The sequence below is a fragment of the Heterodontus francisci genome, chromosome 9 (assembly GCF_036365525.1).
Source record: "Heterodontus francisci isolate sHetFra1 chromosome 9, sHetFra1.hap1, whole genome shotgun sequence".
NCBI classification, from domain to species: Eukaryota; Metazoa; Chordata; class Chondrichthyes; order Heterodontiformes; family Heterodontidae; genus Heterodontus; species Heterodontus francisci.
In genome coordinates this window covers 19259283-19272450 of record NC_090379.1, presented here as the reverse complement: position 1 = coordinate 19272450, position 13168 = coordinate 19259283, and the positions used below count along the sequence as shown (strand labels likewise).

Genomic DNA, 13168 nt, shown 5'->3' with positions numbered 1-13168 from the left:
CCAATGCCCCAAGAACCAGATGGACCATCTGGCATCGACCTAGGCACCGGAAATGACAACAGCAAAACCAGCCCTGTTGACCCTGCAAAGTCCTCCTGACTAACATCTAGGGGCTTGTGCCAAATTTGAGAGAGCTGTCCCACAGACTAGTCAAGCAACAGCCTGACTCATAGCCATACTCATTGAATCATACCTTACAGATAATGTCCCAAGACACCGCCATCACCATCCCCGGGTATGTCCTGTCCCTCATGCAGGACAGACCCACCAGAGGCAGCGGCACAGTGGTATACAGTCGGGAGGGAGTTGCCCTGGAAATCCTCAGCGTTGACTCCAGACCCCATGATGTTTCATTGCATCAGGTCAAACATGGGCAACGTAACCTCCTGCTGATTACCACCTACTGTCCTCCCTCAGCTGATGAATCAGTACTCCTCCATGTTGAACACCATTTGGAGGAAGTACTGAGAATGGCAAAAACACAGAATGTACTCTGGGTGGGGGACTTCAATGTCCATCACCAAGAGTGGCTCTGTAGCACCACTACTGACCGAACTGGCTGAGTACTAAAGGACATAGCTGCTAGACTGGGTCTGCGGCAGGTGGTGACGGAACCAACAAGAGGGACAAACCTACTTGACCTCGTTCTCACCAATCTGCCTGTCGCAGATGCATCTGTCCATGACAGTATCGGTAGGAATGACACCGCACAGTCCTTGTGGAGATGAAGTCCCGCCTTCACATTGAGGATACCCTCCATCGTGTCATGTGGCAATACCACTGTGCTAAATGGGATAGATTTCGAACACATCTAGCAATGCAAAACTGGGCATCCATGAGGCACTGTGGGTCATCAGCAGCAGAATTGTACTCAACTACAATCTGTAACCTCATGGCACGGCATATCCCCCACTCTACCATTACTATCAAGCTGGGAGACCAATCCTGGTTCAATGAAGAGTGCAGGAGGGCATGCCAGAAGCAGCACCAGGCATACCTCAAAATGAGGCATCAACCTGGTGAAGCTACAACCCAGGACTACTTGCCAAACTGCATAAGCAGCATGCGATAGACAGAGCTAAGCGATCCCATAAGCAATGGATCAGATCTAAGTCCTGTACACAAAAAGCAGGATGAGTCCAACCCGGCCAATTACCGCTCCATCAGTCTACTCTCAATCATCAGTAAAGTGATGGAAGGTGTTATCAAGTGGCACTTGCTTCGCAATAACCTGCATAGTGATGCTCAGTTTGGGTCTGCCAGGGCCACTCAGCACCTGACCTCATTACAGCCTTGGTTCAAACATGGACAAAAGTGCTGAACTCAAGACATGAGGTGAGAGTGACTGCCCTTGACATGAAGGCAGCATTTGACTTAGTATCGCATCAAGGAGCCCTAGCAAAACTGAAGTCAATAGGAATCAAGGGGAAACCTCTCCACTAGTTAGAGTCATACCTAGCACAAAGGAAGATGACTGTGGTTGTTGGAGGTCAATCATCTCAGCTCCAGGACATCACTGCAGGAGTTCCTCAGGGTAGTATCCTAGGCCCAACCATCTTCAGCTGCTTCATCAATGACTTTCCTTCAATCATAAGGTCAGAAGTGGGGATGTTTGCTGATGATTGCACAATATTCAGCATCATTCGTGACTCCTCAGATACTGAAGCAATCCGTGTAGAAATGAGCAAGATCTGGACAATATCCAGGCTTGGGCTGATAAGTGGAAAATAACATTTGAGCAACACAAATGCCAGGCAATGACCATCTCCAACAAGAAAGAATCTAACCATCTCCCCTTGAAATTCAATGGCATTACCATCACTGAATCCCCCACTATCAACATCCTAGGGGCTACCATTGACCAGAAACTGGGAATAGCCATATAAATACCATGGCTACAAGAGCACATCAGAGGAATCCTGTGGCAAGTAACTCACCTCCTGACTCCCTAAAGCCTGCCCACCATCTACAAGGCACAAGTCAGGAGTGTGATGGAATACTCTCCACTTGCCTGGATGGGTGCAGCTCCAACAACACTCAAAGAACTCGACAACATCCAGGACAAAGCAGCCCGCTTGATTGGCACCCCATCTACAAACATTCACTCCCTCCACCACTGCGCACAATGGCAGCAGTGGGTACCATCTACAAGATGCACTGCAGCAATGCACCAAGGCTTCTTAGACAGCACCTTCCAAACCCACAACTTTTACCAACTAGAAGGACAAGGCAGCAGATGCGTAGGAACACCACCACCTGCAAGTTCCCCTCCAAGTCACACACCATCCTAACTTGGAATTATATCACCATTCCTTCACTGTCGCTGGGTCAAAATCCTGGAACTCCCTTCCTAACAGCACTGTGGGTGTACCTACCCCAAATGGACTGCAGCAGTTCAAGAAGGCAGCTCACCACCACCTTCTCAAGGACAATGCGCAATAAATGCTGGCCTAGCCAGTGACGCCCACATCCCATGAATGAATAAAAAAGAAAATCTGATGCCCTCACTCCTACACCATGTCTCAAACCACACATTGATCCTCCCTATTTTCCTATTTCTACTCTCACGAGCACAATGCACTGGGAGTAATCAAGAGCTTGCCTTCGAGGTCCTACTTTTCAACATCCTCCCTAGCTCCTGAAAATCTGACCGTAGGACCTCAATACCTGCCCTTGCTATATCTTTAGTACCAATGTGTACCACAACTTCTGGCTCATCTCCTTCTCTCTGCAGAATATTCTGTGCTCTCACGGTGATATCCTTTACCCTGACACCAGAGAGGCAACACACCATGTGGGACTCACAATGACAGTTACAGAAACATCTAACTGTCCCTCTAACAATGAAATCTCCTTCAATGATTGCATTTCTGTACTTTGCTGTTCCCTCCTGTGCAGTCCCTTGCCCATTGCTGCCATGGTCAGGATTACACTCCTTCAAGGTGTCGTCACTCCCAGCAATCTCCAATGCTGAGTACCGGTTTGAAAGAGGCACACATCTGAAGACTCCTGCACTTCCTGCCTCTCCCTACTCTTCCAGATTGCCACCTATCCACTATACTGAACTCCAGGAAACTCTCATTCTCTCTGATGTTCCACAGTGACTCATTTGAACAAAACACTTTCCTTATTATGTTAGAGAAGCATCATGGGCTGGAACTTTCTGGAGTGGTGTGTCTCATACTATTAGTTCGACCCTTTTTGGCACCCTTCACCTCCAAATGTTTCTGCTCTAACATGCTGGAAGTGCAAACCGACACGGAGATAGCGATGGCAACAGGGCATCTGGGAACTCAGTGAACAATGGGATCATCAGTGTCCCTCCTTAACCAATGAGTTTTAAGAATTGAGAAAGATTCAGCAGAGTGACGGAGAAGAAAGGTGAATTAGAGTTAAATCAGGTGCAGAACGAAAAATAAAGCAGAAGGAAAGATTGAAAGAGGAAATATAAAGACAGAAAGGAAAATTACTTTTTTTTTAAAGATTTACATTTTTAAAATCTGACAACCATTACCACCTGAAGGAATAATATTCCACAGTTTAAATTGGGCCACAGGTTGATTGGTATTGTATAAACAATTACTGCATCGTTAAAAAAAGAACTTGCATTGTTAAATACCAGACTTAACTTACCATGGTGAGTTTAACAGAGAATTAATGTGAAAATCCAACAAGGTTGAGGACAAGATGCCATTTGTGAGAAGCAAACAACAAAGTGACGTAAATTGACCAGCAAGTTCTGAAGCTTTGCAATTTATACTGTATTTCTTAATCCCCTAAATTTACTGGCTGATTTGTACATGATTAAGGGCGTGCATTTCTGAATCTAATCAAGGTTGGGAATTGCACGTGCACGTTACCATTCTATCACTGATGGCAACAGGAATTTCAAAAGATTCAAGTGATAGCTCGGAAATCTGAGATTATAGTCAATATCACCTTATATGTGTCGTCATGCAAAGTAAAGTAGGCTTAAAAACATTGACATACCATCTATCAGCTTCTTCCATATCTTGGTACACACAGTTTGTGCTATGCTCGCTTTTGTTGAAGGTCCTGATTTTGGGATAATCCTCCTTGCCAGCATGTGCCTTCAGCATTAATCTCTGATATGCGATTCGGGCCGCCTGCTTGTAGTGAGCCTGACTATGGAAGATCTGCTGCCTCACTTCATCTAAGGCTTGCAGGAAGAACAGTTCCACTTCAGTGCGCTGGTCCAGGATATTTTTGGCCAGCTTCTTCACCCGGTTCATCTCTTTGTCTTTCAAGTTAATCACTGCCTGCAGCCTAGCAATCTCTACCTGGTGGGTTGCCATTTTTCTTTCAGTTTCTCGTTTGATCTCCTGTTTTTCTGCCTCAAACTCAGATGCCATGTATCCCAGTGCTTTCTCTAGGTTCTCCACTTTCCTTTGAAGCTCATTGATCTTTTTTCTCTGCTGCCTCGAGTGTGACACTTTTTCTTTCACTAATAGCTCATTAGTTTCCTGGAACAAAAAGCAAGCTGGTTTTAATGTCAATTGATTATGAATCATATACTCTAATAAAAATAAACATTATATCTATCAATATATATATTATATACATACACAGATATAAACAAGCACTAGAGAGGGTGCAAGAGTAAAGGCAGTAAGTTATGAGGAAGATTAGAGAAATTTAAGTTCCACAGTCTAGAAGAAGTCAGTTCAGGGTGACTTAATTGAGGTAGATAAAATATTAAATGGTGCAGAAAAAAATTAACTCAAAAGATTACTTAAAATTCAGCCAAGAAACATGGCCGGAGGGACACAACTTTAAATTAGTAAGAAATAGTTTTAAAACAGGTATTAGGAAAAAATGTTTTTATTCTTAGAATGATAAATGTAGGGAACAGTCTTCCAGGGAGGATAGTAGTGGCAAAAATTTGGAATGTTTAAGATATTAAGCTGACATAAGAAATTCAGGGAATCACTGAGCTTGCATGAATCCTTGTCGTTTCCCACATTCTTATGCTTGCTTCACCAGTGAGCTCATTGTGTAGAACCATGGCTACTGCTTTATGGTGACTTCAGAGTAAAACGTTGGATTCCAGGATTTTTATCAGTATTAATTCCATCCATTCTGTGAACATTGACAACCAGTGGCCTTGCACATAACCGTTCATTGGTGCTATAATAAAAACGAAATACTGCAGATGCTGGAAATTTGAAATAAAAACAGAAAGTGCTGGAAATACTCAGCAGGTCTGGCAGCATCTGTTGAGAGAGAAGCAGAGTTAATAGGTTTTAAGCAAGTGAAGTGGCAGGGGAAGACGACAAAGGGAAAAGCAAGCGATAGGGCAGAGGGCAGGAGAGATTAAATGACAAAGATGTCATGGGACAAAGGCAAAGGGAGTGCTAATGGTTATGGTGAAAGACAAAGCATTAGTCCAGAGAGAGTGTTAATAGCAGAATAATGAACAGCTCTGTCCAAAAGCACAAACTAAACTGTTTTTTCCATGTTTGTTCTTTTGGACAAAGCTGTTCATTATTCTGCTATTAACACTCTCTCTGGACTAATGCTTTGTCTTTCACCACAACCATGAGCATTCCCTTTGCCTTTGTCCCATGACATCTTTGTTATTAAATCTCTCCTGCCCTCTGCCCTATCACACACCTTCCCTTGTGTCCTCTTACCCCCTCCGCTTCATTTGCTTAAAACCTATTACATTTCTAACCTTTGCCAGTACTGATGAAAGGTCACAGACCTGAAATGTTAACTTTGCTTCTCTCTCCACAGATGCTGCCAGACCTGCTGAGTATTTCCACCACTTTCTGTTTTTATTACATTCACTGGTGCTGCCTGACACTGTCATATTAGGTCACTATGTACTGCTAAAATTATAGTCCCACTATGGTTCACAACTTTTTTGTTCCAATCAGTCTTCACACCTACTCTCCTGAAGATGTTGACAATGTCAGAATATGGCAGCACAAACAAACAGGTCCACAGACAAATTCGCTGGAGAGTAAGGAGGTCATCAGAACAAAAGAACATAAGAAATAGGTGCAGGAGTAGTCCAAAGAGCCCCTTAAACCTTCAATACAATCAAAGCTGATCTTCTGCCTCAACTCCATTTTCCCGCCCACTCCCTATATTCCTTGATTTCCCAAATGACCAAAAATCTGTTTATCTCAGCCTTAAATATACTCAATGATGGAGCATCCACAACCCTCTAAGGTAGAGAATTCCAAAGATTCACAACCCTTTGAGTGAAGAAATGTCTCCTCATCTCAGTCCTAAATGATCAGCCCCTTATCCTGATATTGTGCCCCTGTGTTCTAGATTCCCCAGGCAGGGGAAACAACCTCTCAGTGTCTACCCTGTCCAGCCCCTTCAGAATCTTGTATGTTTCAATGAGATCACCTCTCATTCTTTTAAACTCCAGAGAGTATAGGCCCAATTTACTCAGCCTCTCTTCATAGGACAACCCTCATCCCATGCATCAAACCCCAGCATGGAAAGTGTTCCAACTGTGGCTAACAAAAGAAATCAAGGATTGTATTAGATCAATGGAAGAAACGTGTAAAGTTGCCAAAAAATTATAAGCCTGACGATTGGGAGCATTTTAGAATGCTGCAAAAGAGGACCAAGAAAAAGATTAAGAAAGGGAAGATAGAATATGAGAGTAAACTAGCAAGAAACATAAAAACAGACTGTAAAAGCTTCTATAGGTATGTAAAAAGGAAAAGATTAGCAGAAACAAATGTGGGTCCATTACAAGCAAAGTCAGGAGAATTTACAGTCGGATAAAGGAAATGGCAGACAAACTAAACAAATACTTTGTGTCTGTCTTCAGAGAGGAAAATACTAGAAACTTCTCAGAAATAATGGAGAATCAAGGGACGAGTGTAAACAAGGAACAGCAAGATATTAATACTAGTTAAAAAAAAAGCACTAGAGAAATTAATGGGGCTTAAAGTAGCCTGGACCTGATGATCTACATCCCAGAGTGTTGAAAAAAGTGGCTGTAAAGATAGTAGATGCATTGGTGGTCATCTTTCAAAATTCTATAGACTCTGGAATGGTTCCTGCAGATTGGAAGGTGGAAAATGTAACCCCACTATTTAAGAAAGGAGGGAGAAAGAAAACAGGGAACTACAGACCTGTTAGTCTAACATCAATCATAGGGAAAATGCTAGAATCTATAATTAAGGATATGATAAAAGGGCATATAAGGATAGAACTGGGCAGAGTCAACATGGATTTATGAAACGGAAATCATGTTTCACAAACCTGGTGGAGATTTTTGGGGATGTAACTAGCAGAACAGATAAGGTGGATGTGGTATATTTAAATTTTCAGAAAGCTTTTGATAAGGTCCCACACAAGAGGTTAGTATACAAAATTAGAGCACATGGGATTGGGGGAATATACTGGCATGGATTGAGAACTGGTTAACAGACAGAAAACAGAAAGTGGGAATAAATGGGTCATTTTCAGGCTGGCAGGCTGTGACTAGTGGGGTACCACAAGGATCAATGCTTGAGCCCCAGCTATTCACAATATATCAATGATTTGGTTGTGGGGGTTAAATGTAATATTTTCAAGTTTACAGATGACACAAAATTAGGTGGAAATGTGAGTTGTGAGGAGGGTGCAAAGACCCTTCAAGGGAATTTGGAGATGCTAAGCGAGTGGGCAAAAATTTGGCAGATGGAATACAATGTCGAGAAATGAGGTTAAATGGTAGGAAAAACAGAAATACAGATTATTTCTTAAATGGTGAGAGGCTGAGTAGTGTTGAACTTCAAAGGGACTTGGGTGTCCTTGTTCATGAGTCACTGAAAGCTAACAAAGAACAAAGAACAGCACAGGAACAGGCCATTCGGCCCTCCAAGCCTGCGCCGATCTTGATAACATGTAGGTACAGAAAGCAATTAAAAAGGCAAATGGTATGCTGGCCTTTATTCCAAGAAGATTTGAGTATAGGAGTAAAGATGACTTACTGCAATTATATAGAGCTTTGGTGAGACTGTACCTCAGGTGTCGTGTGCCGTTTTGGTTTCCTTACCTAAGGAAAGATATACTTGCCATAGAGGGAATGCAATGAAGGTTCACCAAACTAATTCCTGGGATGAAGGGATTGTCTTATGAGGAAAGATTTAAAAGACTGGGCCTTTATTCTCTGGAGTTTAGAAGAATTAGGTGATCTCATTCAAACACACAAAATTCTTACAGGGCTTGACAGGTTTGATGCAGGAAGGATGTTTCCCCTGGCTGGGGAGACTAGAACCAAGGGACACAGTCTCAAAATAAGGGGTAGGCCATTTAAGACTGAGATGAGGAGGAATTTCTTCACTCAGAGGGTGGTGAATCTTTGGAATTCTCTGGGTTAGAAGGCTGTGGAGGCTCAGTCATTATGTTCAAGATTGAGATCGATAGATTTCTACATAATAAAATCATGGGATGCCATAGTGCAGGAAAATGGTGTTGAAGTAGAAGATCAGCCATGATTTCAATGAATGGCAGAGTGGGCTCGAAGGGCTGAATGGCCTACTCCTGCTCCTATTTCTTATGCTCTTATGAACCAATCTAGTGAACCTTTGTTGTACTGCCTCCAAGGCAATTATATTCTTCCTTAGATATGGGAAACCAAAACGGTGCACAGTACTCCAGATGTGGTCTCACTCAAGCCCTGTACAGTTGTAGCAAGACTTATTTATTTTTGTACTCCAGTCCTCTTGCAATAAAGGCCAATATGCCATTCATCTTCCTAATTACTTGCTGTACCTACATGCTAACTTTCTGTGTTCCTTGGACAAGTAAACCCAAGTCCCTTTGAATATCAACATTAACAAGTTTCACACCTTTCATAAAAAATTCTGCTTTTCTATTCTCACTACCAACATGAATGAATAACCTCACACTTCCCCACATTATACTCCATCTGCCACTTTGTTGCCCACTCACTCAACCTGTCAATATCTCTTTGTAGCCTCTTTGTGCATTCCTCACAGCTTACATTCTCACCTAGCTTTATATCATCAACAAACTTAGATACATTACCCTCAGTCTCTTTGTCTAGGTCATTAATATAGATTGTAAATATCTGAGGCCCCAGCACCAATCCTTGCAACACTCCACTAGTCACAGCGTACCAACTTGAAAATGCCCCATTTATCCCTACTCTTCACTTCCTGTCCATTAACTAATCCTCTATCCATGTTACTATATAACCCCCAACTCCATAAGTCCTTATCTTGCATATTAACCATTTGTGTGGCACCTTAACGAATGTCTTTTGGAAATCCAAGTATACTACATCTACTGGTTCCCCTTTATCTTTAGGTACATCCTCAAAAAAAACTAAAATTTGTCAAACACTATTTCCCTTTCGTAAAACCGTGTTGACTTTGTCTGATCATGCTATGATTTTTTTTAAGTGCATTAAGACTTCCTTAACAATAGATTCCAGCATTTTCCTGATGACTGATATAAGGCTAACTGGTCTGTAGTTCCCTGCTTTCTCTCTCCCTCCTTTCCTGAATAGCATTATTGTACTTGCTAAATACAAATTCGCTGGGACCATTCCAGAATCTAGGGAATTTTGTAAAATCATAACCAGCGCAACCACTTTCTCTGCAGCTACCTCTTTTAGAACCCTAGGATCCAGGCCATCGGGTCCTGGGAATTTGTCGGATTTTAGCCCCTTAAGTTTCTCCAAAACCTTTTCTCTTCTAATGTTAATTACCTTAAGTTCCTCACTCTTATTAGCCCCTTGGTTACCTTTTATTTTTGGTATGTAATTTGTGTCTTCTCCTGTGAAGACAGACACAAAATATTTGTTCAATGTCTCTGCCATTTCCTCATTCCCCAAGATAATTTCTCCTGTCTACCTCTAAGAGACCAATGTTTACTTTAGCTACTCTCCTTTCATATCCTTCTAAAAGCTCTTACAATCTGTTTTTATATTCCTGGCTAATTTACTCTCATTCTATTTTTTCCTTTCTATCAACTTTTGGTCACCTTTTGCTGGTTTTGAAAACGCTTCCAATCCTCAGGCTTACTACTATTCTTCGCAACATTATAAACCTCTTCTTTTAATCTAATACTATCCTTAACTTCCCTAGTAAGCCATGGATGGATTTTCTTGCTGCGCTTTTGTTTTTAATGAATGTATTTTTGGTTGAACATTTTGAACTGTTTCTTTAAAGGTTTCCCACATTATTTACCACCATACCTTTTAGTCTATTTACCCAATCAACCTTAGCCAGCTCTCCCCTCATACCTATGGTAATTGGCTTTGTTTAAGTTTGAGATTCTTGTTTGGGACTGGAGTATGTTGCTTTCAAACTTAATATGGAATTATGATCACTTTTTCCTCAGCAGATCTATGAGATTACTAATTAACCCTGCCTCATTGCACAATATTAGATCTAAAATAGCTTTATCTCTAGTTGGTTCCACAATGTATTGTTCCAGGAAACAGTCATGAAAGCATTCTACAAACTCATCTTCCAGACCACCTTTGCCAATTTAATTGGTCCAATCTATATGAAGATTAAAGTCCACAACAATTATTATATTGCCTTTGCTACAAGATCCAATTATTTCTTGCTTAATGCTCTCTCCAACAGTATAACTATTGTTAGGGAGCCTACAAATTATTTCCACCAGAGTTTTCTGACCCTTGCTATTCCTAATCTCCATCCTCACTGATTCTGTTTCCTGATCTTCTGAGCCAAGATCCTTTCTCACTAATGTCCTTATGTCATCCTTTACTATCAGGGCTATTCCTCCTCCTTTTCCATTCTGCCTGTCTTTTCAAAATGTCGTGTACCATGGAATATTTATTTCCCAACCTTGGTCATCTTGTAACCATGTCTCTGTAATGGCAATTAGATCCAAACCATTTATCTCTATTTGTGCCACTAGTTCATCTATCATATTACAAATGCTTTGCACAATCAGAGAAAGAGCCTTTAATTCTTTTTTTTTTTAAACTACTATTCTTTGCATGGACCTTATTTGTTGATGCACTATTACCGTTAATCTCTCTGTCCTTACTTGTCCCACTCTGCTTGTCTTTACCCAAATCATTATATCGTTCTATTGCCTCGACTTTTCTCCTTAGATTTCCAAATCTTCCCTCACCTGAACCCCCTCCACCATCCCCCTTTTAGCTTAAAGTCCTATCCACAGCCCTGGTTATACAATTCACCAGGATGATAATCCCAGCCTGGTTTATGTGCACCCTATCCCAAAGGAAGAGCTCCTTCTTTCCCGAATACTGTGCCAGTGCTCCATGAATCGAAACCCCTTCCTTCCAAACCACTCTTTCAGCCACACATTTATTTCCCTAATCTGCTTGACCCCATGCCAATTGGCATAATCTTGTCCTAAATGACAATGGTTAGTGATGTAGATCGGAGCAGAAATCCTTGCTGACTTTCTCCCCTGTCTAGCTTAGAGGTGCTGAAAGTAATTGCACTACCTCTACCTTGCCCCACTAAAAATGGAGGCCTTTTGGTCTGTATGGCTTAGTTCCAAAACAGGGCTTTTTCATTTGTGCTAAGGATGATCAGGTAACCACACTCAGAGAGCTAAATGTTTTGGTGGAGGCTGAAGTCCCGCTGCCAGGGTCGAAAGCATGAGCCGACCCCAGTCCAGTGGGGAGTGGAGCCCCGGGGTGGCATTTTGCCAGCAGCGACCTGTTAACTGGCCGCTGCCGGGGCTGCAGTCCAATTGAGAACAGCAGCCCACCCCCTAGAGCTGCCGGCCCAATCACAGGGCCAGCAGCTCAGCAGCGCCACTGCTAGTGGTGGCCACTGCTGAGGCTGCAACACAAGAGAGAGGGCATCTTAATGGCAAGGCACTCTCAAACAGCAGGTAGGTTTTTGTGGGGAAAGTGGGCCAGGCAGTCATGCCCCACCGATCAGTGGGGGACTGATCATGGTGAACCGGCAGTGCCAGTGCTGGGCTGGGGGTCCCTTCCGTGGGCCGAGTAGTACCCATCAAGGAGGCCCCTCTCAGGAACCCACTGAAAGGCCAGGGTTTACCTTGGTGGTCTCACCAGTGGCAGCAGGCACACCTGACATGGACAAAATGCCTGTGGGGACACAAAGTGGCCCTTAATTGGGCTCTTAAGTGGCTCAATTGGCCACCCAGCAGGTGGCCAAGCCGCTGAGGTGCCTGCCTCTGGAAGACATCAGACTCCCCTCCCAAATTGCCTGCCCTCCCACCTCCCACCAATAGAGTCATAGAGAGATGCAGCACTGAAACAATCCTTTCGGCCCACCGAGTCTGTGCTGACCATCAACCACCCATTTATACTAATCCTACATTAATCCCACATTCCCTACCACATCCCCACCTTCAATTCTCCTACCACCTACCTATACTAGAGGCAATTTACAATGGCCAATTTACCTATCAACCTGCAAGTCTTTGGCTGGGGGGGGAAACCGGAGCACCCAGTGGAAACCCACACGGTCACAGGGAGAACTTGCAAACCTCGCACAGGCAGTACACAGAACCGAACCCGGGTCGCTGGAGCTGTGAGGCTGCAGTGCTAACCACTGTGCCGCCTGTATATGGACTGGGAAAATTTAGCTCCTAATGATTGACATGGACATTGAGATACCAACATGGAAAATTGTTGCACTCCCTAGCACTGATATTTGTCATATTAATAAACATGAGAATTCAACAATAATAATTGATCTTTAAAAATACCATTCCTGGATCAAACCACCAGGAAGCCATACAGTGGGAGCTACCCTCTCCCCAAATTAGCTTCCCTTTGAGATGAAGGCCTATGAAAAATCCTATTCCTACTTCCAGAATGTATATTTTGGCTGAGACTGAAATTAAAAAGATAATACAGAGAAGCATTGCATGATCAAACTCAATCATCTGGTTTCAGTCTAGATTTCCAATCTTGCAGCTATGACCCTTTCTCAATTGCAAGGTTCCCATTGTTCTGTTTTGCAGAATTGAGTTTTACAAAAAGAAGAAACTTCACTTAGTCATCAATGTATGCAACACCTTTTCACTGGCAAGCTGTGTGCTTTTCTCTTCTAGAGCCTTGTGACTCTTCTGCAAATCTTCTTCTACTCTCTTATGGATCTTCACCATCTCATTTAGTCTTATATTTTCTTTAAAGACACAACTTGTTCTTTCATTAAGATTCCTGTGGGATAAAGGG

General features: G+C 42.7%; 1 protein-coding gene across 2 annotated transcripts in view; it reads right to left on the bottom strand.

Annotated features, from left to right (window-relative positions):
• LOC137373611 (basal body-orientation factor 1-like) overlaps nucleotides 1-13168 on the bottom strand; it is a 75077-nt gene that overhangs the window by 26188 nt on the left and 35721 nt on the right. For both annotated transcript variants that reach the window (XM_068038640.1, XM_068038641.1), the window contains exons 7-8: nucleotides 13009-13153; nucleotides 3991-4484 (exon numbers count right to left, since the gene is read on the bottom strand). In XM_068038640.1, coding sequence (XP_067894741.1) covers nucleotides 3991-4484; nucleotides 13009-13153 — 639 coding nt within the window. The remainder of the gene's footprint in view (nucleotides 1-3990; nucleotides 4485-13008; nucleotides 13154-13168) is intronic.